This window comes from Ammodytes marinus (assembly GCF_949987685.1).
Source record: "Ammodytes marinus genome assembly, chromosome: 10".
NCBI classification, from domain to species: Eukaryota; Metazoa; Chordata; class Actinopteri; order Uranoscopiformes; family Ammodytidae; genus Ammodytes; species Ammodytes marinus.
In genome coordinates this window covers 21,958,718-21,984,572 of record NC_137214.1, presented here as the reverse complement: position 1 = coordinate 21,984,572, position 25,855 = coordinate 21,958,718, and the positions used below count along the sequence as shown (strand labels likewise).

The following is a 25,855-nucleotide window of genomic DNA, read 5'->3' as shown; positions in this document are numbered from 1 at the left end:
CCTTGTGAACTCTGACACCAGTGTTGCTCCCTTTACTCGTTCCCTTGTGATCTTCCTTGAGAACTTGGACCAAATAGTCCTGAGTTACATTTTAATGATCAACCGATTAATATATTAAAACTGCACTACGCGGTGTCCAACTCTGGTGACATCAAATAGCAGATCATTTTGTGTGATGAACTTCAATGCAGTGTAAAGATAAGTGAAATCAGTTACTTATCAGAGATTTTCCTTATGGAAACTTGTGGGAACGGAGTTGGTACACTATATTTTCACAACAGGTTATTTCATCTCATTAAAGTTTGGCTTGGTCAGCTCTGCTTACGGAGAAATGTTTGTATTTCTTCTTAATGTCAAATTCTCCACCCGAGTGATTTTTTGCTCATGGTTTCTCCAGATAAATAATTTTTATGGACTAAAATAATCAATCTGTTTGTTTCTTAATTTGTGTATAAACAGATATGATTAATTTTCCATAAAAATTCTTGCGTAGTGCAGTTTTAAGTTAATGGCATCACCAGTTCTTGACAAAAACCCAACATAACACCAACCTGTACCTGGGCAACATCATTTTTACTCTAATCGTGTTCCTCCAGTGTAAAGTGTGCATAGAAAGTGATGTGTTTGTGTGGCCAGTCCTGTGACTTTATCTTAACTCTTTTACCAGACATGACAGCACACTCAATGTAAATGAATCAACGATTGAATATACTAACTATGGAAGAGTTACTTAACTACTACTAGTTATTTTGTGTATTTAAACAAGCAGCTGTATATGGATGTTCGACAACATGGAATATACAGGCTTGTTGCTCAACAAAAGCAAAGATGACATAGCAGTCAACAAGCATGCCAATAGCTCAAGTGGTAAAATGTCTAACAACAGATGACTGTCAATACAGATTGTGTTCTTCATGTGTGTCAACAGTTTTGTTCCTACTGGGGCTGAGCCGAGAAGTCAGAGGATCCTAGTATCCAGATATTGTGTTTTATCAGCTGTAAAAAAACTGTGAATTATAATTGAAAAACAAACTGAATTTATCACTACGTTGTAAGATAAGTAGAAGGAAATATGACATTTATTTTCCTGTTTAGTTCATAGCTACTGAAAGCAACACTGTTTGGCCAATTTTAGGTGATGGACTTTCACACCAGCATATGAACACTTTACAGACATTCTCTAAATGCCAAACTCGATAAAAGATACCAGCACTTGAATAAGAAATGCTGTAAGATTTCCTCTGCTCAGGCCTAGTCCTTACAATAAGTGTGTACTTTGTGTCCTGTATGCGTCTGTGCCTTTGTGCAACATGAGCAAAAATTGTACGGACTATACTTTGCTATGTATGTTCATAGGCCAATTTTTCATAGTTGGTGAGTTGAACCACTGGGCCACAAGTTACCACTAGGTAACTGTTCAATACATGACGGTATTGCTTCACGAGCTAATACATCAGTTTGATTAGCTAACACAAACATGTATTTGAAATTTTTAAATGCCCCAGATGGGAGTGGACAAAAAGTTACTTTACTGCTCTGAATAAAAAAGTGAATGTATACACTACAAGACAGAACTCAATCAATTGTTTTTCTTAAAATAGTCGATTGTTCCACTCCACCTTCAAATCCTGTTTTATTCCTAAATAACAACAACCTGATCCCCTTTCAATCTACTATGTGGTCTCTTTCAATTCAGCCATGCGGGAAACCAAAGAGGCCCTAGAGAATGTTAGCGCAGGTCTGGAGGTCCTCCAAGAAGGAACACGGAAACTTAACTTTAACCTGAGCCTGATCCGGAGCAGCATCAACAGCACCCTCAACGACCCGGGCTGTCATGATGAGAGGTCAGACGCCACCTCTGCCCAGCTGTGCCGCAACATCCGCCTGTCACTGTCCCAGCTGCAGATCAGCGCCAACTACACACGGGTACAAAACTGAATGCAGCACATTCTGATATGCAGATTACGTGCTTTGGACACAAATTAAAATATTATTCTGTCATAAATATGTTTTTTTATGAAAAAGTGTTTGGAATTAGGATGACAACTTTGAGAATACCAAGGTTCATGTTAAAATTGAGCCTAGGAGTTAAGATTGTTGGTTATGGTTATAATCAGTGTTAAGTAAACCCGTGTTTAGGTTTTGATAGCTCCAATAGTTTAGGTAATGACATGGTCATGATTAAAATAAAACTCTCACTAGAGATGAGGAGATACCCTGGACATGCGGTGCCATTAAAGTACCTTGGACAGGTCCCACTTTTTTACTATGTGTTGGATGAACTATTATCAATTGCATTAAAATGAGAACTAGAACTGACTGCAAGATGTTCTCAGGCATTACTGCTGTTTGGTAAGGGACAGGGATGGCTCAATATTGATCAAGGATTTTTTCATCACTGTGTTTCATTGTCTGTTGATATTTCAGTTACCCAATGTGAAAGCCCAGCTGGAAAAGATGAATGCTGTATCAAGAACAGACCTCAGTTATATCATCCAAAGGGTGAGCCTGAACCATAAATCTATGGATATTCTTACATTGTTGGCATTTCCAGTCTGAAATGTCAATCCATCAGTATATCTCCTTGTGTTTCAGTCAATCATTTCCACAATTTACATAGAATTTCCTTGTTCCAATACTTTGTCTTTTTTTCCTCTCACAGGGCTACTCCTCTTTGAATGACACGCCACACATGGTGACTGAACAGACCAGAAGTGTTGTCGATAGTAAGTGACACAGTTTTTATTTTTCCTGCTATGATACTATACTAGCAGAATGAATGAATCAATGGGATTCTTCTCCCTTATTGACCTCCATGTTTAATTTCTTTCATCTTGTGAGTTTGTGGAAAATTTGTTAGACTCAGCTATAAGTTTGATTGCACTTACATTTCAGTTTAAAAACATAGCTATCTAATTTTATTTGATTTAAGTTTTTTAAGTTTGAAATCTTTTATCTTTTGTTTTGCAGTGTTATTAAGTGTATCCTTAATATTAACAAGAAACAGGAAAAACCATTAAACATGAGCATATTTCTAGATATTACATTTTACAGTATCTATACACAGGCCTTTTATTGAAACTGATGGATTAATCGAGTGATGTGTCTCCCAGCCATACAGAATTTGGTGGATGAAATTGGCAATAACATCAGCAGCTTTTCCAAGGTGTTCCCTGTGCAGAGTTGCCTGTCCAACTTCACTGTTTTCATTAACCATGCTCATGCCAAGATAGAGGACTTCTATCCTGAAATTGACCAGATGGACTTCTACAGGTACAATGACCTCCTGTTAAAAATAAACAATAAACTAAAAAAAGTATAAATGCTGTGATTAGGGTACTGTCTTGATATCTGACATTAAGCATTATTCTCTCTGGCTTGACCAGACTCTTTTCACAACCTACTATAAAAGTAATGTCTGCTCTTTGAGCTTGAAATAATATGTTGCATTTATGAAATATTAATTTCACTTCTTAATTTATTCAGTTCAAATCAGTGCAGAGGAGGGAAACCCAAGATGATATATCATTAGTTTGGAAAGCTTTGAATTACATTTTTATTAGACACCATTTAGCTTATGAGCTGTTTTTGAGTGAGCAGGCAGGGCTTCACTTTTTTGCTCAGTGAAGATTTGGCTTAAGGCCACCTTCAGTGTTAGTGCTAACTGCTTAGCTTTGCCTGTCGCTTACAGGTGGGTTGGCTGCATTGCTCTTTGCTGCATGTTGGTCCTGGTTCTTACCTTCAACTACCTGGGCCTGCTGTGTGGCACCCTTGGATATGACAAGCATGCCTCACCTACGACACGAGGCTGCATATCCAACACAGGAGGAACGATGCTCGTTGCGTGAGTCAAGTGTCCACATCACCACTAGTAGGCCTTAAAACAGAAAAAAAAGGTTGAAGCCAATTTTATAATGGCCCGGTACACAGAACTACACATACTGTTAGTACAAATTACTTATACATACTTGTACAATACATGGTGTTTACTGAGACTTTAGGTCAAATCAACCTGTTCTCTTATTGTCCTATACTTTGACTGTACCTGAGGGTCTCTCTGTCCCTCTCCACAGCGGCGTTGGATTTAGCTTAATCTTCTCCTGGGTGCTGATGGGAGTGGTGACCACCATCTTCCTGGCTGGAGGAAACATGGAGAAACTTTTTTGTGAACCCTTCCACACCAAAGATGTCTTCAAGGCAAGTACTGAGTCCACCTTAACATGACAGAGGCTAAGTCCCGCTAAAAAGTACATACAGTAGTTATCTCAACTCAAGTAATAATTTTGTTTTCAGACAGAAATATTTTTGTGTTTGTTTTTTGTGAGTGCCGTAGACTGTATGGACTGTATGGAAATTAAATATTCTGCCATTTCACTATATGTATATGGGGTGTCAGTACTGTTTTTTTATACTGGACAATAAATTAGACAGCTATACTAGTGGAAATTGATACTCTTGCAACCTTTTATCCTGTTCCTGTCTATGTGTACCTCTCAGCGTTATTGCTGTCTTAATACAAGAAAACTGATACGGAGTAACATGGACTCTCTTCCATAAACATAGCAACAGTATTAAGTGGAAAATATATAATGTTAATTTGGATTAGTTTTACTATTAAAGGCCTACTTCACCGGTTTGAATATGAAGGTGTATTGAATTCTGAGATCCTATGTAGTATAAATGTGCGAAAAAAATTAAAATCGGTTCATCCTAGCCTGAGAAAAGGCAGAAAGAGTGTTTTTTTTAACCCTATATTTCTCTTTCTCGTGACATCACAGAAAGAGAAATATTGGGTTAAAAAAACGTACTTTGTAAATATTACTGTGATGTCACAGTAAAAGACATCACAGTAATATTTACAAAGTAAGTTTTTTTTAACCCTATATTTCTCTTTCTGTGATGTCACGAGAAAGAGAAATATAGTGTTAAAAAAACACTCTTTCTGCCTTTTCTCAGGCTAGGATGAACCGATTTAAAAAAAATTCGCACATTTATACTACATAGGATCTCAGAATTCAATACACCTTCATATTCAAACCGGTGAAGTAGGCCTTTAATACAGTAATTCATGGAATAACTGAGTGAGCATGGTTACTTATTTTAGCTGCACCCTTGTTCACTGTTACACAGCTATACCAGCAGGAATATAAAGTTCTAAGTTATAAATTGCTAATATAATACAAATCTTTATCTCTAAAATGTATGGGGACACACAAGAAAATGTGAAGCTAGAATACGACTTTGTTCGGGTCTGTTTGTTTGTCGATATTATACTGGTTTAATTCTTCTCTGCAGAATTGGAGTCAAGTGTATTTAATTTACTTATTGAACCCATTTGCTTCCCATGAGAATGTCCGATAACTTATCCTCCTTCCGTCTCTCTGACTCATCAGGTTGTAGACACACAATATCTGGTCAACCCAGAGTGGAAGAACTTCATCCCTGGCTACATGTACAACGACTCCGACCTGGAGCTGACGGCAGAGAGCTTGTACAGGCAAGCAAACTAATCTATATTGTATTTAGGTGGCAGTGCTACATCTGTCAACTATCAAAAGAAATGCTTTGGTGAGGATAATTCTCCTCACAGCCTACAGCACATTTGTCTTCTCTACATTTCATGTCTACATTTGGTTACCAAACTGAATGAAGCAAGCCAAGCCATTCATACGATTATAGGCTGTAGAAATACTGGATGATGCCTTTTTCACATTTTGATGTTTTGTTTGGCGCAGGTCTTGGGCAACAGAATATTTTAATTCCATTGATAGGGATACAAATGAGTGAGAGAGTTGCTATTAACCTTGAGCTAATTAGCATAATGTTTCTACTCTATCTGTGCTGCTTTTCTTCAGCCTCTTTCTCAGGGATTACATCAGCTTTCATCATCTCTCACCAGTGAGAAGCTGAATTCCCTCAGTAACTGGGATGGCACATCCGCAGTCATTATATTTCCAAATAGAGCAGTGTTGCTACAACAAGTCTTTGCACATTGCAAAACAAGCAGTTCTAATTCTGTGTACTGAGTCTGTATGGTATGTGGCTGCTGCCTAAATGTTATATACAAGTATTACTACAGGTTACAGGCTTTTGAGGGACATACACTGTTTTTAACATTAAATATATCAAAGTGGCATGTACTTCCAGTCAATTTCACTTGGTGGCAGCAAATATTTTAACTCTAAAACCTTTAGTTTGACAATTCCTCTCTCCCTCTCCCTCTCTCTCTCTCTGTCATGTGTGTCTTTCTTAGTACTTGCAAAGAGAACAAAGGCATCTACTCAGCCATGCGTCTGGACAAGGTCTTCAACATCTCCACTTTCCTGAACACTACAGTGGTCAGTAGCATTCTGACAAATGTATTTGTGTTTAGGTAGAGAAAAGAGAAAAATGTTTTTGGATGATTGATGGAGACCTAATGCAATTTTTTTTTTTTAACGACACCTTCGAATTCAATACTGATGTTGGCACTGATTGCCATGGTGACAAACAACCCTTCAAAGCATTCGGTCAGCCTTAGGATATACAAATGTATACTTTAAACTACACTTTAAAGTTATATTCATAAAATAATATTACAGCCCACTAAAACAAAAAAATCAATGCACTGTACTGTATGCTCAAACCAAGGATACAAGTATGCGTTTTTTGGACAGCGAACAGAAATGCGCCGTGTAGAAAAACTCTCCATCCTTGGCTGCAGCATGTCTATAGCATTACCTAATAATGTCTTTGCTGCCAAACCAAAGTGTGTGATGAAAGCCTATAGCTTGAACATGCCTCAGCCCTTACCTCAGTGTATGCCTGTGACATGACAATTATGTAAGCTTATTTATTTTTTATTTATTTTTTTGCTCACTTAAAATACATTCATTACTTTCCTGCCACTTTACTTGGCAAGATTGGCTCTTAGCTCATTTTAGCCAACAGCTGACACCGCTGATGCTAAGTCTTTGTATTTGTCACTTGTCTTCATTTAATTCCAGCAACTGTTTTAAGTTTTTCAAAAGTTTCACATCATGAACTTGACAGAATTTCAGTTAAACACACTATGGGTCAGTTATTTTATAACCTGCATATTTAAGCTATGATAAATAGGCCTACTGTTTTTTTTTAATCTTCGATGCCTGATTTTCAAATTGTGAATACTATTTCACATCTAAAAGTCTCCCTCTTTTAAATCCAAGTAACAACATTAAGAAATATGGCTCTCAAGTCACTGGGAAAATAGAGGTATTGGCCTAATTCTCTCGCTTTCACATTAATCTTATTCAAGTTGGTGAGTTGCACTCCAAAATGTTGGAACTACACCATCAGCCTGATAGGACTTTCTGTGAAAACATTTAGGCTATTTATTATCTAATTTAATCAATTAACAGAAATTCATAATCCCTTCCGAAAATGTTGGTACAGTAGGTCCTCTATGAGCACTATGCTGAGTGGTTTGTAGGCTACCTCCCTTGGCCCAACACATTGTTGTATTTCAGCTCAGAGGTTGAAGTCTTCAAATAGTATATTATCACCTTCAAGGACAATGCTATATATTATACCCCGGGGGCAAAGTGATTTTTTGGAAATGGGCTGTTGTAAAAGGTTGTTCACCAGAAATTATATCTAGGACCTTCAAGGATCACAATCTGCTGGACAACCTGGTCAACTACCTGCTGGAAAGCTACAGTGGGCCGAAATAGAAAATCATTTGCACACCGGGCGCGTTTTATTCGTGCGGTTAATCCGTTGATTAACGAACGTATACAGAGTCAATACAAGCTTCCACACCAGCGCCGTCATTTCGCACCGCGAATTTGCGTTTTTTATTTTTTCGAACTGAGTTCGATTTTTCTAGGACGTCGCTTCTAAATGAGACGCGACAAAATTCACATTTCAAAACATTTGCTTTTACGTTGCGTTTATTCGCGTCGCGCCCGGTGTGCAAAGGCCAATTGAATTGTTTATCATCATGAAACTTTGCCAGTTGACAACTGGCATTAAAACAATGATTTTTTGTATTGAAGTTTTTTTCAAAAATGTTTGAATATATAGGCTATGCAAATGTAGCATATTTCACAAATTATGCACACATTTGCATATCTTTAAAAAACAAAAATCTAGATATTGGCTAAAGCAAGAGTTGAAATCGTTATTGCATTTTGACTTTATATAAGTGTGTTAAGTTTCTACATAACTAACTTACTCTGTGAGAAATGGTTAATGAATAGTTTTGCACAGCGACAACACAAATATCTGCAACATGGCTAGCAGCTAGCATACAGCTCGTGCTAACGTTTTTCAGCTGATGGAGCTTTCCTGTGCTGTGGCCAAACAATGCCCCTTCATTTTCAGAGTTGGCCGCTCTAGAGTAGTGAGAGGTTGAATAATAGGCTATGTTTAGAAGCTAATGCATGTTACATTAAGCTGTTTTTTCGTTGGTTTATTTTGAAATGGCTTGACCATTCTTCATTTCATTTTATAAATTATAATTCACTTACTGCGGTTGAGCATACCCGGAGATGACCTCAAAGCACGAGCTTCTGCGGCGTAGGCTAGCACTTGGAATTGATTGGTTGATCAAGACTGCAGAGAGGCTATTGTGGTCCTATCAGATTCCTTGCATGCATGGGATTCATGCACATGCCTAAGTTCAGGTTTTGGCGCACAAACACAGGTGTGTTGTGTTAGCAATCATTTTGATAAGTAAAACAGACAATTTGCTGAACATTAGACTATAGGCCTAAATAATGATGTGCACATAGGCCTTAATATTGTGCTGTAGCCAGCCTATCAGTGATGTGGTTGGCTACAATACCGCCTTGTCATTTGGTCTTGTATCTTGAATCTGTGAGCCTAAGGTCTTCTATGGAATTTTTTTTTGTGGTTTAAACTTTGAATGCCTTGATAATTGTTTATATTTACAACAATTTATATGTATTTGTTATTTATTTATCTCTGGTGGTTTATATGCTACTGATTCACTAGTCTACATTTTAAGGCTAAATAAATATTCACTAGAAATTTTATTCAGGGTGTTAGGCTATTTACATGACAAAGTCATTTTCCAAATTCATGATTCATATCTTTCCTAACTTTTTTTACATAAAATAATAATTTTAAGATATAAAGCGCTGTGTTCCAAAATAGGCTACTGTCACTGGATACAGTGTATGGCTAATTTTGTGGCTGTTCTGTTTGACCCAATTCAATATCCTGAAGGGAAAACCAACCTATCAACACACAGTTAGTACCATGTCATTTTAGGGAACAAACAACTTTAAAGCCAACATTTTTGTTGTGTTCACTTTTATAGTGCCAAGAAATGGTGTGTGTTTATGTTTTTGTTGGTAGAAATTGCTTCAGGAGGACATCTTTTTTTTTTATTATGTTTTCCAACAAATTTCCCGATATAAAATAATATTGCAACGTTATTATGGCTATTGGAACGTAAACTTGGAGCCTAAACAATGTAAATATGTTGCCTTTACTCAGCCCAGTAGAAATAGTTTTTCTCTATCTTGGTTTAGTTGGTAGAGAAATGTTAGTTTTAAATTCTGATTCCTTTATTTGTTCCTACTAAGGCAAAGCAGTGAGGAATGTTTATTTGTAGGCTATAATAACAAAGTAATACAATGTGCTTTCCATAAGACATAGAAGGGAATGGGGATTAAGATAAAATTAATATTTCCGTAATGCATTAATATAGGGAATGCAATTTACAGTAGAAACAGACAAACAACATGAAGGAATACAAATCTAGTGGTGACTCTTTGGAAGTCCAGATTCACCACACACCACATCTTGAAGAACTTTGGTCAACCTTGTGCCAACATTTGTTTGGCTTTTTAGCCCTTCATTATGTCAACAACGTTTTATACTGACAGGAATTCCCTGTTTCTACAGACATATGGTAGAACGCTTGGTTAGATGAAAAATATAAGAAAAACAACAAGCACATTTTCTTTTAATGTATTTAACAGCAGTAGAATAGGCTCTGATCCACCTTTTAATATGTTGCCTTCATTATTCAAAAGTGTTGCTGTGCCTTTTTTTCCTTTACAGTTCACTAAGGAAGTGGTGGGTCAGCTGGACAATGTTCACATCGACCTGAGGGGAATAATCCTGTTAGAGGCAGAGGGGAGGCAGAACCTCCTGGATTTCTCTGAAGCAGGGCTGTCAGAAATCAACTATGCAGACTACCTGGAAGAGGTGACACCCATAGTCACACTGGACATAGAGAAACAAACAGACGCAAGCTGACAGGACAAACATAACACGCTGAGAGTGTGCATGAGTAGGAAGAAGCAGGGACACAAGCTAAGCAGAATAAACAAGCTCAAAACACACACACAACAAGTACAGACACATAGATTACACACAGTTACTAAATATGATCCGACAGAAAATTACAAAATTAAGGTTAAATTCATCTTTGGGATATTTTACTGTCAATAGATTCACTTAGAATGCAATAGGCGGCTTTATGACTTCAGTTTATTAGTGTTGGCTCCCTATGAGTATGAGCTCATTTGTGAAATATCAGTGTAAATGCTGATAAGATGTTTCTATACATATACTCATATTATTGTATTACACTTACATGTTTACTTTAATGGTATGTCACCAGAAATAGCTTAGTTCCTAAGGCTGGGTTAGAAAGCCGCCTCCCTAGCTGTCGGTTAACATACAGCAGGCAACCGTGCTTTACCTTATATGAGCAGCGACATGACAGTTAATTTGGCTCCGTTGAAGACCACTGAATCCAAAAGTATTCAGGCAAAGAGTGTGCAGGGGCAGGCCAGGACTTGGCATTCCCTGTCTTCTCCAACACTACCTGTCAGGTTTACTTAGATATGTGGTCACGAGAGAACAAAAAAAAGCTGTAAAGACTCCATTCAAGTGTACAACATGGCCGGATGCACAACTCACGCACTATCCAAACGTCAGGATGAAATGTCTTATGTCTGACAAATCTTTGCTGTTCTCTAAAATTCAGTCATGTGTCGGATCACAAAATATCAGAGCCATTGTGGTATAAACATTGTGGAAATCAACATCACAGAGGGCCCCCATGCAATTATGCAGGTTTTCAACCACTTAATTTTGATTTTGGGCATCATAAAGTGAGTTTACTTGAAGTGACAGCTTAACAGAAAGTTTATGTTTTTATTTTCATTCAAATTAATTTGTTAAAGTAATTTGAGGAATATGCATTGATGTGGTTTTGTGATGCTACCCTATCGATCTGTTTTATTTAAAAGCTTACTATTAATTAATTAATTAATTAATTAATTAATTAATTAATTAATTAATCTATTTTATAGTAGGTGACACAGTTATTTAAATTACACTTTGCCCAGAATATTTCCACTGAGAGATTATTGCTAACATGTGTTTCTCTCCTCTTTATTCCTGTTTATATTCAGGTCAACAAAGGGGTCACTGTGGTGGACTTGCTTTCATTTGCTTCTGACCTGGAGGCTCAGACGGACCTCATGGTAAGAGCACCTGTAAGTGCCATCCTGTCTGACACACAAACATTAAGTATCATTACTAAAAAAAAAATGTACAATGCCACGGGAGCACTTTGGTGGATGTGGGTGTCCTTAGTCTCCCAAGGTCGGTTTGTCTTCATCCAAACATAACACCTCTGTCCAAACAGTGCAGTCTAACTGCTCTGCCATGCTTTCAGGGGGTGTCAGGGTGTTGTTGTGTTAATAGCTGCCCTGCACACAGCACATTTGTTAACCTGGTGGGACAAACAGGATGGAGCACACATTTGGTGTAATTCAGATAAAGTGTCTTTTAAAGAAGGAATTATTTTAGACTTGTATGTAAAATAAAATAAAAATAATAATACAATAATAATTCCCACAAACCACTGCCTTTTAGAGTGTAAAGCTCTTTCATCTGATGTCTCTCATAATTCAGCGTCTGTGAGTGACCTCCAAAAAAGCGCTATACAAATCTTATCAATTATTATTATTATTATAATGTATTACTCATAATGTTAGAACAGGATTTTGACAGTTTGAAACCCGTTCTTTTACCATTAGTGACTTGTATTGTCGATTATTGCAGAACATTTCTTTCACGCTGTGATAAATTATATTTAACCAAATGTTTGGGTTTCAGCCCAGAGGCGCTCTGCAGACCGCTCTGAAAGGCCATGCAGGGACACTGCGGCAGATCCACAGTCAACAGATCCTCCCCATGGAGCAGGCAATGGTAATGCCCCACTGCATGACTCTGTCTTCAGTCCATTTATTCATGCCTTGCTGAACTCTTGGTTCATGGTTGGATCTTTCTTGTCATCCCCTTACCAAAGGAAACATTCATTCTTAACCAATTAAAAACAAAACCAGCAACTTGTTCTTCGCTTCCAACAGTTGCATTTCTGGTGGACACGCACTATGTATCAAAAACACGTATGGCTGTTACGTTTTTCCGTTTGTTCAAGCAATTATACATTCATTAAAACAAACGTATGAATATGACATTCCATTACAACCAAGTCTGTTGTGAAAAACGGCAATTCCCTTTACACACGGCCGATTTATTTAGCTTTATTTTAATTTGTTTTGAACTTTGTTTTTTCCCTGAATTACTGGGAAACTACGAACTGACCTAGCATTAGGATAATATTATGTAGAGCAAAGCTCGAAGTCTTTCAGAATGCCAGCATAAAAATAACAGACTGCAACTCATCCACAGGGCATGTTCTGTTCTGACTGAGGTCCACTTTTTGTGGTGAAAAAAATTGTTGTTTATTAAAAATTCCAGCTCTTGTTCAAGTTAAAAAATGCAGCACATCCGCACCGATTCTTTACTGCATCGGCTTAAAGGCACTAGGAGAATAGTTGGGAAATTAACTTCTGAAGATGCCAGTGTTGTTCCCTGCATCAAACATTTAAACTCTAAAGAGACTTCTTCTTTATTAATATTTTAATATTAACAAAGGATCAAATAACTTAATTGAAATGTGACACACACACACACACACACACACACATACAAACCCACACACACAGAATTACCACCCAACTCTGTAGCTACTCTCAACTCTTTGGCGCAATGAGCAAATACTAAGCTAAAAGGAAGTTAATATTGAATACCATTCGTCAGATGGCCAGAAACAAATCCCTATATTAATGAGTATAGCTTTGTCTGCTTGGTGTATAAAAAGAAGAACTGTTTTCTAACAACTGAATTAGGTCAGTGTTGTGTTTACAGCATGTTGTGTTGCCCCCAAGTGACCAAAAAAGCAATTCATGCAGATTTAGTTAAAGAACATCTACTCCAACATATTTTTCAAGATAATCCATGCTGAGGAGAGATGTGCTTGAGTGTAAATGTGTATGGCAAAGCTACTGAGTAGGAGTAATTGGTGTGTTATCCGAGTGCAAATGTCTATTTAAGAGAATGGTACCATCCTTGACGTTGAATTTAATACTTTTAATGTCATGTAAAGTGTTTTTGACCCTCAGGCACTTGCCTTCTAACATGTCAGGTCTGTGGAAAACAAATTAAATATTCAGTTTTATTTTCTCTGTCAGAGGCAAGGCCATTATATTGAATAACACCAAGGATTTACAGCTGCCAGCAATTCAGACAAGCAGTGATGCACGTCAACACAGATTTACAACAGCTTTTTTACGTTTTTCTTCTTTTTCCACTTTCAACATCAAGAAATATGTTAGAGCGAGGGTAAGCGGACATCTGTCCTTATTATGTATTGAACGTCCCCATCTATCTATTATTTGGAACATTTAAATAGAGATCTCATCTCACAGATGCGTATGGTAAAATGATAATATATATATATATATATATATATATATATATATATATATATATATATATATATATATATATATATATATATATATATATATATATATATTTACATAAAAGGCACTCACTCCACACTGTTGACGGTGAAGGTTTTGTACCAAAACATAACAAAATATCCACTTTGACAAAATAAATATTTTTTATTCAGTCATCCATTTGCTATGAAAGAAATGTGTACACTGTTACATACGCCGTATGTAACAATGTACACAATTACTTATCATGATTGTATGTGACCTATTTCTTTCTTTGAGTTGTGGATATTTGATTTTGGAGTAAAATTCTTCAGCATGCACAGGAAGCAGACTATTGTTCTTCAAGTGTTGTTTTCTTCTTGCCTGGTCTCCGTTTGTGGTTCACTGGCATATCTCTGCAAGTTTTAAAATGACCCCTGATCTTTGACATTGCTGGCATTAATTTCTGCTCTTTATTTCCCTTTTAAAGAGTGCCTTAAACCAGAGTATGAGGTTCCTGGAGAGAACGGCCTCAAACCTGCCCGTAAGTAAATCAGCTATACAATCTAAACCTGAAATGTAGGCTAAGATTTACTGTTGACTTAAACTGACCACAATAAAATTCAATTGCTCTCTGCAGAATAAAGTTTTAGCAATTCTTGATGCCATTGAAGCTGCCCAGTACCTCATCTCCCAGAATGCTACACATTTGATCAATCGGGTAACTTAAGGATCACTTTCTGTTTCTAATCCCAATTTGTTAAATGGTCTGTAACTCATTATGTCTTTATCTTACTCAGGAAACAGGAAAATACACAGCGACAATTGTTGGCTACTTCAATCAATACATAGAATGGGTCAAAACATCTGTAAGTATTTGTGTGATCATTTGTCCACTTGCCGAAGCTTGTGAGGTTCTCCCTTTTCGCTTTTGCTGTATTGCAATTTATATTCAGTCCAATATTCATTGTCATTGAAACCAACTGTTGGTACACAGAGAGATATACTGGCAAAACATAAGAGTTTTGGAGTAAATACAGAGGGGACAAATATAACAACCTCTATAAATTTGAGGAATTTGCTTTGTGACTCATTGGTTTCTGCTGAAGTTAACCTTAAGGAATTTTAAAACAAAAACATGATGTTTGAAGCCTGAAGTTGTTTTGTAGTTCTTTGAGCTTTCAATGGAACGTTTTATTTTGATCAAAAAACTCTTGTTGTTTTGCAAAAACACTTCAAGTACAGCGATCCATTGTGGCAATGTGCAGTGACCCTTTCAACAAGCAGCTAGATTTGAGCAGCTAGTGTTCCTGGATGTGTTTTGTGCTGACGTCTATACGTTTATGTCTTGCTCTTGGTAGTTGGGCCTAGAGGTTGCACCATGCAAACCCTTCAGCAACATGGTGGACACAGTGGAAATCATCACATGCAGCTTCTTGGTCGACTCCATGGTAATTATACACAGAAACAAATCCAATTTAAACAGGTTATGGTAGGCAATAGGCATGTATCTAAATGGGTGGTTTGCTAAATCTCATGGGGTTGGGTCTATCACAACAAATGTACTTTAATCCATTTAGGTTGTATATCTTTAGTTAATTCTCGATGAACCAATTCATTTTATGACATACATAATGTCCGAATTGGGAAAAATGCTAATTTTAATCAGAACCACTGAAACCCCAAGGTGCCATCTTTCAAATTGCTTGTTTTGTGTGACATCGGTCTGGAAAACCCCAAAATATTGTACTAGCACAAGATACAAAGTAAGGAACATTGAACTAAAGAGTTGCAGATTCATACTAGGAAAACACTTAAATGATATAGTGATTAACAAAATAATTATTTAATATGAATATTATTAATTAATTATATTAATCTACTACAATTATTGTTTTACTCGTTTCTGCTCTGATTTTTTCTTTTTCTTCACAGAACACTTTCTGGTTGGGCCTGGGCTGCAGCACTCTCTTCCTGCTCCCGAGCGTCATCCTTGCAGTGAAACTAGCCAAGTACTATCGTAGGATGGACACAGAGGACGTTTATGATGAGTGAGTAGTTGAACTTGTAAATCTACAGCTTCCTATAACCTGCAAATATACATTTATTTTAGAAGTCGTTATCATTTCTGTATTATGTTGTAAATTGTTGCTGCCGGACATATTTCTTTCTCTCAACTTCTTTATCTGAATATTACTGTTGTTGTCACTGTAGCTCCTCCTGGTTTATTGTGGATTTTTTTTCTTCTCCCTTTTCTCTTCCTCGTAGTTCCTCAGTTTCTGGGACTTGGCATTTTACTTTGTGATAACCATTTCTACTATTTCCATCTTCCATGTCCTTTATTTTTTGTCATTCCTCTCTGTCAAGCACTCGACACTTTACAAAGAAACATTGACATCTGTCAATTCATATGTTCTTGATCATGGACCTTTTGTTCACCCACACTTTAATAATGGCTATAGACAAAAACAGCACAATGTCTTAATCTGTGGCATCTCTCACCACGTGGTCTGTGCTGCATTATTTCAATCATTGAGCATTTCAATAACATGTCATGTTGTCATTTGTTGTGTATCTTATAGCATTGAGACAATTCCCATGAAAATGTAAGCTATTTTACCCACCTCTTATCTCTTTCAAATCCTGTCACTGCTTTTCACTGGATCCTGTAAATAGAATTGTTTACTAAATTCTTGGTGCTGGTTTCCGTTTCTAAGCTTGGAATTGCTCTTATGGGTGGATGGTGTGGCTTCTTGTCATGTGCTAACTTTGAGAAGTGCCCCTTACCTTTTCATGAAGGGCTTCTTGCTACCTTTAGCCTACCTTACAAATCCACCTGTTTTTTGTAGGACAAAGTGTGAATTAGACACCATGGTTTATACTCCAAAATATATTCATCTCCTTACAAGATAACATTTTTATCGTTGAAGTTTACTTAGCATGCAATGTCTCTCTCATCACATTTTTCATCCCTTTATTCATACGGTATTTTGTTTTCAGTTTGGAAATTGGTAATAATGGTTATCATATTGAGCGCTCACAAGGTATCCCGAAACCTAGGAGCAAAAGGTACAAGTGATAATAAAGCTGTAGTTGCATGTTATTGGAGGTGAAGGCATGCCAGGGGAAGTGGGTTTTTTCACAAGCATAATGACATGGCCAAAAACAGTGCATGCCCGAGAGAGTTCATTCAGTGCATGCACGCACATGCATAAACTGTATATGGAGGTCAACAAACTTAACAATTCAATGAATGTGGACAAGTAATGGTTGCTTTAATAAGAGAACATTCAATATGACACATTATTTTGTTAAAAGCTTTTATCATAAAAATGTGTGTAAATACACATGTGCTTTCTCTCTAATTAGCTGAGAATATTGGTTCCACGCATGTCTGTGTGTTATGCAGTACTATAGAGCTTAAGCCAAGAGGCCGCCTTGATGCTATGGGAAACAGATAGTCTGGCTCTGTCTAAAATTAAATAAAGAATCTGCTCACCAACACCTCTAAAGCTCACATCTCAACACAATCTACTTTCTCTTGTCGTCCATTAGGTTCACATTTGTGGCTTTTAGTTAATTGTCCATAGTGAAATTTGGTTCAGACATTCATGTTCCCCTAAGGATGAATAGGGATACCTAAGATTATCCTCTGAATCGTCTTTGTTTTAGCATTTTAATTTAATTTTACTTTGGTTCATGACCAAATACCTGAACAATTTCCTTTCAGGCCTAGCTGCATTTTGTGTTTTTTTTGTTTGCTAATTAGCAAATGTTAGCGTGCTAAAAGACTTAATTAAGACATGGTAAACATTACACCTACAAACATCAACAAGTTAGCAATGTAATTTTGAGCTTATTTTTTTATATATATTATTGAGCATTAAAGATGATGGTCGGCTAATCATATTTGTTACCTATGCACAGATCCAGGCTAGCAGAGCCTTGTCTTTCCTTGTCTTTTTGCTAAGATTACTTCTATCCTTCTTATTGCCAAATGTTCTGAAGTGTGTTTTTTGCGTAATTTATCTTGTCACTAACCTACTGCATGCTCTGTGTGGGCACTGGGATGGTGGTGTAGAATGAAAGAAAATCCTTCTGTTTCCTCTCATTTAGAGTCAGCCAAAACCAAAATCCGATGAATGTACATCTGATCATTTTGTTCAGAGAGAGGCAAGCATGTCAAGCTTTGGTGTGATGCTGCGAATGCTTCTGCTGTGATTTCCTTCTTAATATAACATAATCTAACTGCATGTGTTTTATATTTTTAAGTTGGGTTTGGACAGCCTTTTTAACAGAAGTTATAGGAAGAGAGCAAAACAGCTAAATAATGCAGAAGACCAGACACTAGCTGGGCTTTGCTTTATTATTATTATCCTCCACATCATATCTAATACATACTGAACTTGTCATTCACATGAGTGGAGTTTCATTCCAAAAGGAGATATCCAATGTTTAGCAATGCTGCCCCCCCCAGAACGTAATAAATCAAATAAAATATGTTTGTTTGCCATTTTGTTGGACTTTAATTGTGAAAAAAGGAGAAAAAAAAGTTTTATATATACAAAAATGTTCTCAAAATTGATTAAAACATTTTTTGGAATGAAACTTAGTGTACAAACCATTGTCAAAAAAATCAAGCATGGTCTCCAAGGGGCATTGAGTAATCAAAGAGTTCTATTCAACTTTATCAAGAAATGGTAACCGTAAAATTTAACCACATATCTGCATTTCCCACCACTACTGTTATGTGAACATCAGTGGTTGGTTCAGCAAGTTACGCTGTAGGTGGCTCTTAGTCTCCAGTCACATGTCATTGCAGAGGAAGAGGGCGAAATGAAAATAAATAAATAAAGCATGATGGGTAATATGGCATACTATAATCCTTCTAATGTAGGCTACTTTCAGACTGAAAGAAAAAATAGTTCACAGATTGCCCCTTTAACTGACCTCAAAGTTGATTCTGAATCCCTGAGTGGATGTTAATGAGTCTGTTCTGCTCTCTGCCCTGTGAACCACTGGTTCTGCTCCTCTTCCTCAACTAAAAGAAAAGAAGCAACAGTGGTTCTCTCACAAAACAATGATGGTGTAATTTTCAGTTTTTATGTTGTTAATGTAATGCCCTGCCGCGTGTGTTTCCTGTGTCGGTAGCGTCCCTACCTATGACACTTTGAACAGGTTCCCTAGGGCCTCGGCTCCTCCTCCGAGGCACATTGACTGGTGATAAAGAGCCAGCTCTTGTTCTGGCTCCTGAAAGGTACTGGAAACCATCGCCTCAAACCCCTGTTTCTCTAACATCATTCTTTCTTTTCTTTTGCACAGCTGTCATCTTGCCCTGCTGTTTATCTGCAATCACTACGCCATCTTTATATCTCTCTCATCAGTTTCTAATCCTATTTCTAGAGTATTTCTTACGTAGCTCTCTAACCAAAACCTCTAACACTTCTTTACAGCTTGCTATAGTGCTTATCATCTCACAGTGACTTTGCAGGAATACCATCATGGTAAGAACTGCTAATTTTGGAATCACTAAGAAACCAAAATGTCCTTGCGGTATTTATGTCTGACTACTTCTGACTTCTTAGTCAGTGCCGTAGAGGAGATAAACTGAATGTGCTTATTCCCCTTATTTATATTCTTTGCTTTGTTTAATGTGTAGAATGACATTATTATCACAAAAATATTAGCTTTTTCAGGTCATACAGTACCTTACACCAGGGTTTTTCAAAGTGTGAGAGAGTGAGCCCCCCCTCAGAGAACAAATTTAATTTTTAAAGTGAAATGCATGAATCTGGTGCACTTTGAGAGGAAAATTAAGAGGCTAAATATGAGGAATTTTGTGTGAACAAATAATTTGGAGACACTGGGTCTGATGTATTCGAAGCTATTGAAGAAAGACACATGGATTTTCCATACAAATATTAATTAAAAAAATATATATATGCAGGGTCCTGTGGGTTGGGCTTGGTGCTCTTTTTCTTTAACAAGACCTATTTCTCTGTAATATAATGAATACATTTAAATGCAGTAAGAGAAACGAAGCAAACTAACTCTTGTCCAGCTATGCCGTGATCTTAATATAAAAAACACAAAAAAAAAAAAAATATATATTTTTTAATAAAAGTTTTTTTATTTTTTATTTATTTTTTACTCTTGTAAATCAGAGTCAGACTGGCTCTGGTAATGTTGTAGTTTTAGAATATTTTACATTCCAAATCTTGAAAATCCTGCGTCACAACCATGATATGTCAACACCGACTTACAATTTCTGAAGAAGTTATTTGAAATGTTGTGATCATTTTATTTTCCTGAAGTAGTTCATACTAGCACCTATCATCAACAGAAAAAGCAAATGGTTACTAGATAAATTCCATTTCTTTGCTCCATGGAGCTTGATGAAAGCATCACTGACTGCCCTCTTAAGCCTGTGATTTCACAGCCTTGCTAGAGCTGCATTAATGTCCTGGGCCATTTAAAATAATAAAAAAAAAAATGTTAAACTCAGTATGTTTTGAATAATTCACCTAATATTTAAAAAAAAAAATCTTTATTCTACAATGTTTGCTTTGCCAGTGCAATCGAAAACTGGAACTAAAATACACACATGTAGGTTTGCCTATACTTACATTTCTACATTTGTAGCCATTTAGTTGAACCAGATGCAATCAATCCATGGGCTCTGATTCCCGGATCTATAGTATTACTATGGATCCAGGAATCATTACTATGATAGTAAGGAATACAACAGTTGTGAGCCATTGTTGTCAAGATGTCCATTAAATGAGTCATTTACTCTTGTATCGAGTGCAAATGTAACTCTCCTTCAAAGAAGTGGGAAAACGCTGCCACTTGACAGCTTGTAGCAATTCTGCATTTCAAAACGTTTCACCTGATTGGAGAATTTTCTATCTCAACAAAAAGATTGATCACTTTTATGTAAGGTAATGAAAATTCAAGGGCCGAGGTGATTTGAATTGAAGACAAGTGAGATCATACGACAGTATTTAATTTTTGTAATATGAATATTTATTGGGAATTGATTGGGGCAGGCTTAAATGATAAGTCCGTGTAATTTCTTGACATTTCTATTAATCATTATGTAAAAGAGCATCAACAAAGAGAGTTAAGAAAAAAAATGTACTCATGGTGAACTAATCAAAACTTTTTTTTCTATTTACAAGTTTGTTTCTCAGCCCCATCGGACCAGAAGAAGCTCAATAAGATGGTTCCCTTACAACAGAAGAAGACTCTTTGGATTTTATTTTTTTCTACCTTGAAGGATCAACTTAACTTCCTCATCCAAGCAGATCAGCGTCCCCTGACCCTCCAAATAACTCAGCCTGCAGGACTACCGCCTGCAGGACTTCAAACTCTTCTCCCTCAGCGTCAATCTGAGCCAGGCTTGTTCTGCATTTTTATGGACTGCTGTGTCTGCGTTTACATTTGTTCAGACACAAAAACAAGCTGAAAAAGAGTTTCAGCAAAAAGACACAACAATAACAGTGATGCCTGTTTTAAATGTGCTCGTTGGTGCTTAAGAAAGCAGCGGCTTGAAGGTCATGGCAAGCTGTTTCACATGCTGTTAGAATAGATGTGTCACATTCATCACAAGCTTATGTTAAAAGTGGAAAGAAAGGTCTTAGGTGCATATATTTAACTGCAGTGTGAGTCGGGGAGGGGGGGTGGGGTGCTACCTTCATGATATGAACAAAATTGAAAAACATGTTGTTCCCTGTGGGTTTTTGTGATTGATTAATCAATCTAGCATGAATTTTTAAAAATGTTTACAGTATCCTATTACAAAACATCCAGAGCTTGACTTGTTTTGGGCAAATTGTAAATGACTGGTTGCCTTTTCAGAAGTATGTGTCACTCTGGCACTTTGACAGATGTGTTCCTTCTTACAGGGAAAATCCGCCCACTGACGTTCTTACACTGTTTATTATGACCAATCTGTGATGTTAAATGTACCTTAGCATAGGTTACCTACTTTCACTTAGATTTTGTCATCTACTTGTGTGCCAGATCTTCCTTTCATGAGAACTTATCAACAAATCAAAATCATAACATGGCTTGTTGCTGCATTCTGATCCAATGTTGCTGATGGCAAATTGTCTGACATTAATACCAAATCTTGACTACATTTAGACCAGTGGTGGACATGGTTTTTTGCCTAGATACCCATTAAAATGCAACTATTTTAGTTGCAGCCCCTCCCCACAGGTTGTGTATGTCAATAAGACATTTAACCAACGAGTGATTTTCACTTCACAGAATAGTTTTTGACACGAGAAAACTTACAAGTAATAATAATTTAAAAATTCCATCTAAAGACTTTTTAAAGAACCTCATCCCTAGGTTGGGTACCATTATTTTGGACAGCTATGGAAGTTTGGCCAATACTAACGGGATCAACAATATATACAACATACAACAAATTCAATCAACAAATTATATTTTAGAAACAGTGTAAGTTATCCGGGGTGGCTTTTCCCTTTAAATCACATGATTAAGTAAAGTCAGAACATTACTTTATATGTCCCATGATATGACAAAGGTGTATACTGTAGATTGTTCAATAGAAGATGAATTGATTAACAACACAGGCTATCATGTTGAGTTCACAAACATGACATTTTACAGAGATCTGTCCTGTCCTGCTTTCATAGTGATGATACTTTTTCAGTGGAGAAATACTTTCTCAAGCCAAATTTTCTTTCTTTTTTTACTGTAGGTCTCAGGTCTTTTTAGTGATCTATGAAATATGTGCTTTGTTTCTGCTCTCTAAAACCCACACAGTAGCTATGGATACATTTAAAAAACTATAGAATGAGTGAATGTATTTTATTTTATATTAGCCTATTCTGTAATGTTGGCTGAGAAATATGCTGAACTCTATCTCTAACTCATTGGGCAAGCCAATCCAGTTATCCCACTCACTCAACAAAACTCACCTCAATGTTTACAGGTGAGGCAGCTGCTGTCAGTGTAGTTGGCCTAATTACAGTGAAGAAAAAAGCCCCTTTTCCACCGCAGGAACTTCCGCTGGGGACTATAAACCTCTATGAACTCTGGGTTTCCACCGCAAGAACCAGGGTCTAAATCTAGTTCCTGGGTAATTGATTTACCCTCTGAAAAGTCCCTGCTCACAGGGTAGAACTTCACAAAGGTTCAGGAATTTCAGACAATCCATTCAAGGGAAACAAGTGACGCCCGTCAATCAATTAGCAGAAAACAGGAGAATGCTTTATGGTTTACACAGTGTGAAACAATAATGTCCATCTTAACATTGAAAGTTTGAATTGTACAAGTCTAGCTTATTCTGTGTGACTTGATTTTAAAATGATGCTAGCTTTTTGATCCCCTGCCATTAGGATCAAAGTTCAAAACTACTTTATAATCATTCATCATCATGTACATATGCAATTTGTTTGAGCATTGTTTTCTCACATTGACTAGCAAAATAATATTTATAATTCATGACATGACATTTTAGATTAAGAAGAAGTTGTTGCCACAAAGAGACATCATTATGATTCAGGCTAGTTTGTTTGTGCTAGCTAGAAAGTTAACTAATTTCCTTGTTCTTCATACAGTATCTCATACAGTATGTATGACAGTAGTAAACATGTGCCGCACTATAGCCTGCCCTATACCAGTCTTCTGGATACAATCTTACTGTGGCGTGAAATCAAAATTAGTTCCTTTAAAATGTAGTTGTTGACTTTTCTTTTTTCTTTTTTACTTGTTTCATACTAATTTTTTTGTTTAGATGGACATTTTTGCAGTACCTAACATGTGTTCTTACTTTGACAGGACTATCATTGGTTTTCTTGTCTGCCAGAGTCTGGATGTGACCCATCATGGTAGAAAGATGGTATGATTTTACTAAGTGCTTAAACTAGATATTGTGTATCCTAACTCTGGATGAACACTGTCAGGACATAAACAGTGGTAAATGGTTTGAACTGTGACACTTCAAAGTTTGGCTCTGATGAAGAGGACATTTATATGCGGAGGTCGAAAAGATTATGTATAAATTGTGAATAAACTTTGAAGTTCAGTTGAGTGTTATTTCACTGTTATTCTTTTTTATTTTTCATTTTAGTGCCTTTCTTAGAGCGCTAAATAGGTTATGTCACCATTGAAACGGCAGTGCAAATAGCAAGAATGATGAAATGAGAATGATATATAAATAAGGCTATATAAATTATAGTTATATATTAAAATAGTGTCCTTTGATAGTAACAAATGACATGTAACATGAGACATCTGTTCATAGTGCCTTTAACACCAGACTGCACATTCTTATGTGGTGCTGCCACTGCTGGCCAGAACCCACTCGGTTGCGTTACTGGTCAGCTATTTTCAATAGGAGATGATTATCTTCTTCCATAAGCTCCTTTCTGAGGTTTTTCTCCAGCACCAAGCAGTATGTGAATAAACAACAGCCGGAACATTTTAAATAGGCTTGTATAAGAGACACTTGAGAAGGAGTCAAAAACAGAAGCAGTGGTTCAGAGAAAACCTTGTATTGTGTTTACTTGCATATCAGAAGCCGTGTTGGAATCTATGGTTGGAATGGTGTTTTTCCAAACTTGAGTACAAGTTGTACATTACTGTATGTACTCTCCATATTTAGCTCGATGGGTAGAGCCACACACCAACATTACCAGCAGGAGCTTCGATGGTGTAATAGTGTGCATTTAAAGGGGCCAAGGAGAAAAATTAAATACAACAATACTGTCATAAGGGAAGTTCATTAGTTAAGGGCCAGCAAAGAAAATGCTAAATACCCATGCTATGTCATACATGTTTTAGTGTAACTGCTTCATATGTTTTTATTTATTAACACAACTTTTAAATGTTTCTTGTCCGTTGTTTGTCTTTCATTTTATTTTGTAATGTGGCTATTTACTAGTTTATCTTCACAGTGATAAATAAAAGCTGTATTAAATTGAATATAATACACAGAAGTAGACAGCATATGCATTTATAAGGGCAGTTACATCAGGCAAAGTGTGCTAGTCAATATGGTGCAATCAAGGCAACAGAAATACTTAGGGGGTGGAGAAGAGAATACTTAAATAAGATACAGTTATTTGTGTTTAGCAAAAGAAGGGAGTGCATTGTAAGAATTGTAATATCAAAAAAGACACAACACTTAATTTTAAATTAGTGACACAATTACTGATGGAATAAGCATGAGACCCTCTTTTAAAAACGGGATACAATGAGAAATTCATTATTGGGTGTTCAAATGTAATGTATTATGCATGAACCCTATTATTCTATTTACTTAATCAAATCGCTTCTAGATGTGTTGACTACTTGTCCTGCATTATTCACAATAGAACCCTTGTGATGTCCAGATGGGTCTGAAAAATAAAGTCACTTAAGAAATATCCTACCCGCCCAACAATGTCTAGCCTCGACCACCACGCTCACCCCTGTGGTCATACAGACATGTCTTGGTCTTTCTTAAATGGCATAGCAATCACTTACCAGGCTCCACACTAAACTTAGTCAGCCCTGTGTTAGTGACTTCCACTCACGTTTTCTTTGTGGTTTTGCTGTCTAATTGTGTTTGGAGGGAAATGATAGGTTTCCTGCACGCTTGTGAACTCCAGCTGCCTTTTTTAACAAGCAAGAACTTGAGGGCTTCAGGAGGCTCTATCCATGATGAGTATACTCTAAGACACGCCACATTTTTGAGAAATTGCGATATAGTCAAAAAACATTGAAGACTTATTGAAAACTATGATCTATAGACTATTATATTAACCCTCTGGTAATAAAAATGCATCAGACTGTTTGTTTGAATTGTTCTACAAGATGCAATTTACATTATTTTGTTTTTGTTTTGTAGATAATATTTTAATATTTTTTGCCAAGCACTTTGTACTCGTTTTATTAGATAACTCCTGGATAGAAGTGAGCATCACTGACTCAACATCACATGTGGGCCTTGGTTTCTGCTCTCCTCCTCCTTCTTTTCAAGTTTCCTGTACGAGTTTCCTCTTTGCGTGCTTGGCCAATAAATAGCAGGAGGGACC

The 25,855-nt window shown here is 36.7% G+C and overlaps 1 protein-coding gene across 1 annotated transcript in view; it reads left to right on the top strand.

Annotated features, from left to right (window-relative positions):
• The window catches only part of prom1a (prominin 1a), a gene marked incomplete at its 5' end in the record, with an annotated part of 86,689 nt that extends 65,293 nt beyond the window's left edge, over positions 1-21,396 (top strand). The window contains 21 exons of the mRNA XM_080035883.1: positions 1,697-1,926; positions 2,428-2,502; positions 2,663-2,726; positions 3,114-3,273; positions 3,692-3,844; positions 4,074-4,197; positions 5,394-5,497; positions 6,254-6,338; positions 10,054-10,200; positions 11,418-11,489; positions 12,127-12,219; positions 13,681-13,698; positions 14,290-14,343; positions 14,440-14,520; positions 14,600-14,668; positions 15,161-15,250; positions 15,735-15,850; positions 16,382-16,405; positions 16,800-16,868; positions 18,951-19,056; positions 20,981-21,396. Coding sequence (XP_079892009.1) covers positions 1,697-1,926; positions 2,428-2,502; positions 2,663-2,726; positions 3,114-3,273; positions 3,692-3,844; positions 4,074-4,197; positions 5,394-5,497; positions 6,254-6,338; positions 10,054-10,200; positions 11,418-11,489; positions 12,127-12,219; positions 13,681-13,698; positions 14,290-14,343; positions 14,440-14,520; positions 14,600-14,668; positions 15,161-15,250; positions 15,735-15,850; positions 16,382-16,405; positions 16,800-16,868; positions 18,951-19,023 — 1,901 coding nt within the window. The 3' untranslated portion in view covers positions 19,024-19,056; positions 20,981-21,396. The remainder of the gene's footprint in view (positions 1-1,696; positions 1,927-2,427; positions 2,503-2,662; positions 2,727-3,113; positions 3,274-3,691; positions 3,845-4,073; positions 4,198-5,393; positions 5,498-6,253; positions 6,339-10,053; positions 10,201-11,417; positions 11,490-12,126; positions 12,220-13,680; positions 13,699-14,289; positions 14,344-14,439; positions 14,521-14,599; positions 14,669-15,160; positions 15,251-15,734; positions 15,851-16,381; positions 16,406-16,799; positions 16,869-18,950; positions 19,057-20,980) is intronic.
• Between the last annotated feature and the right edge of the window lie 4,459 nt (positions 21,397-25,855).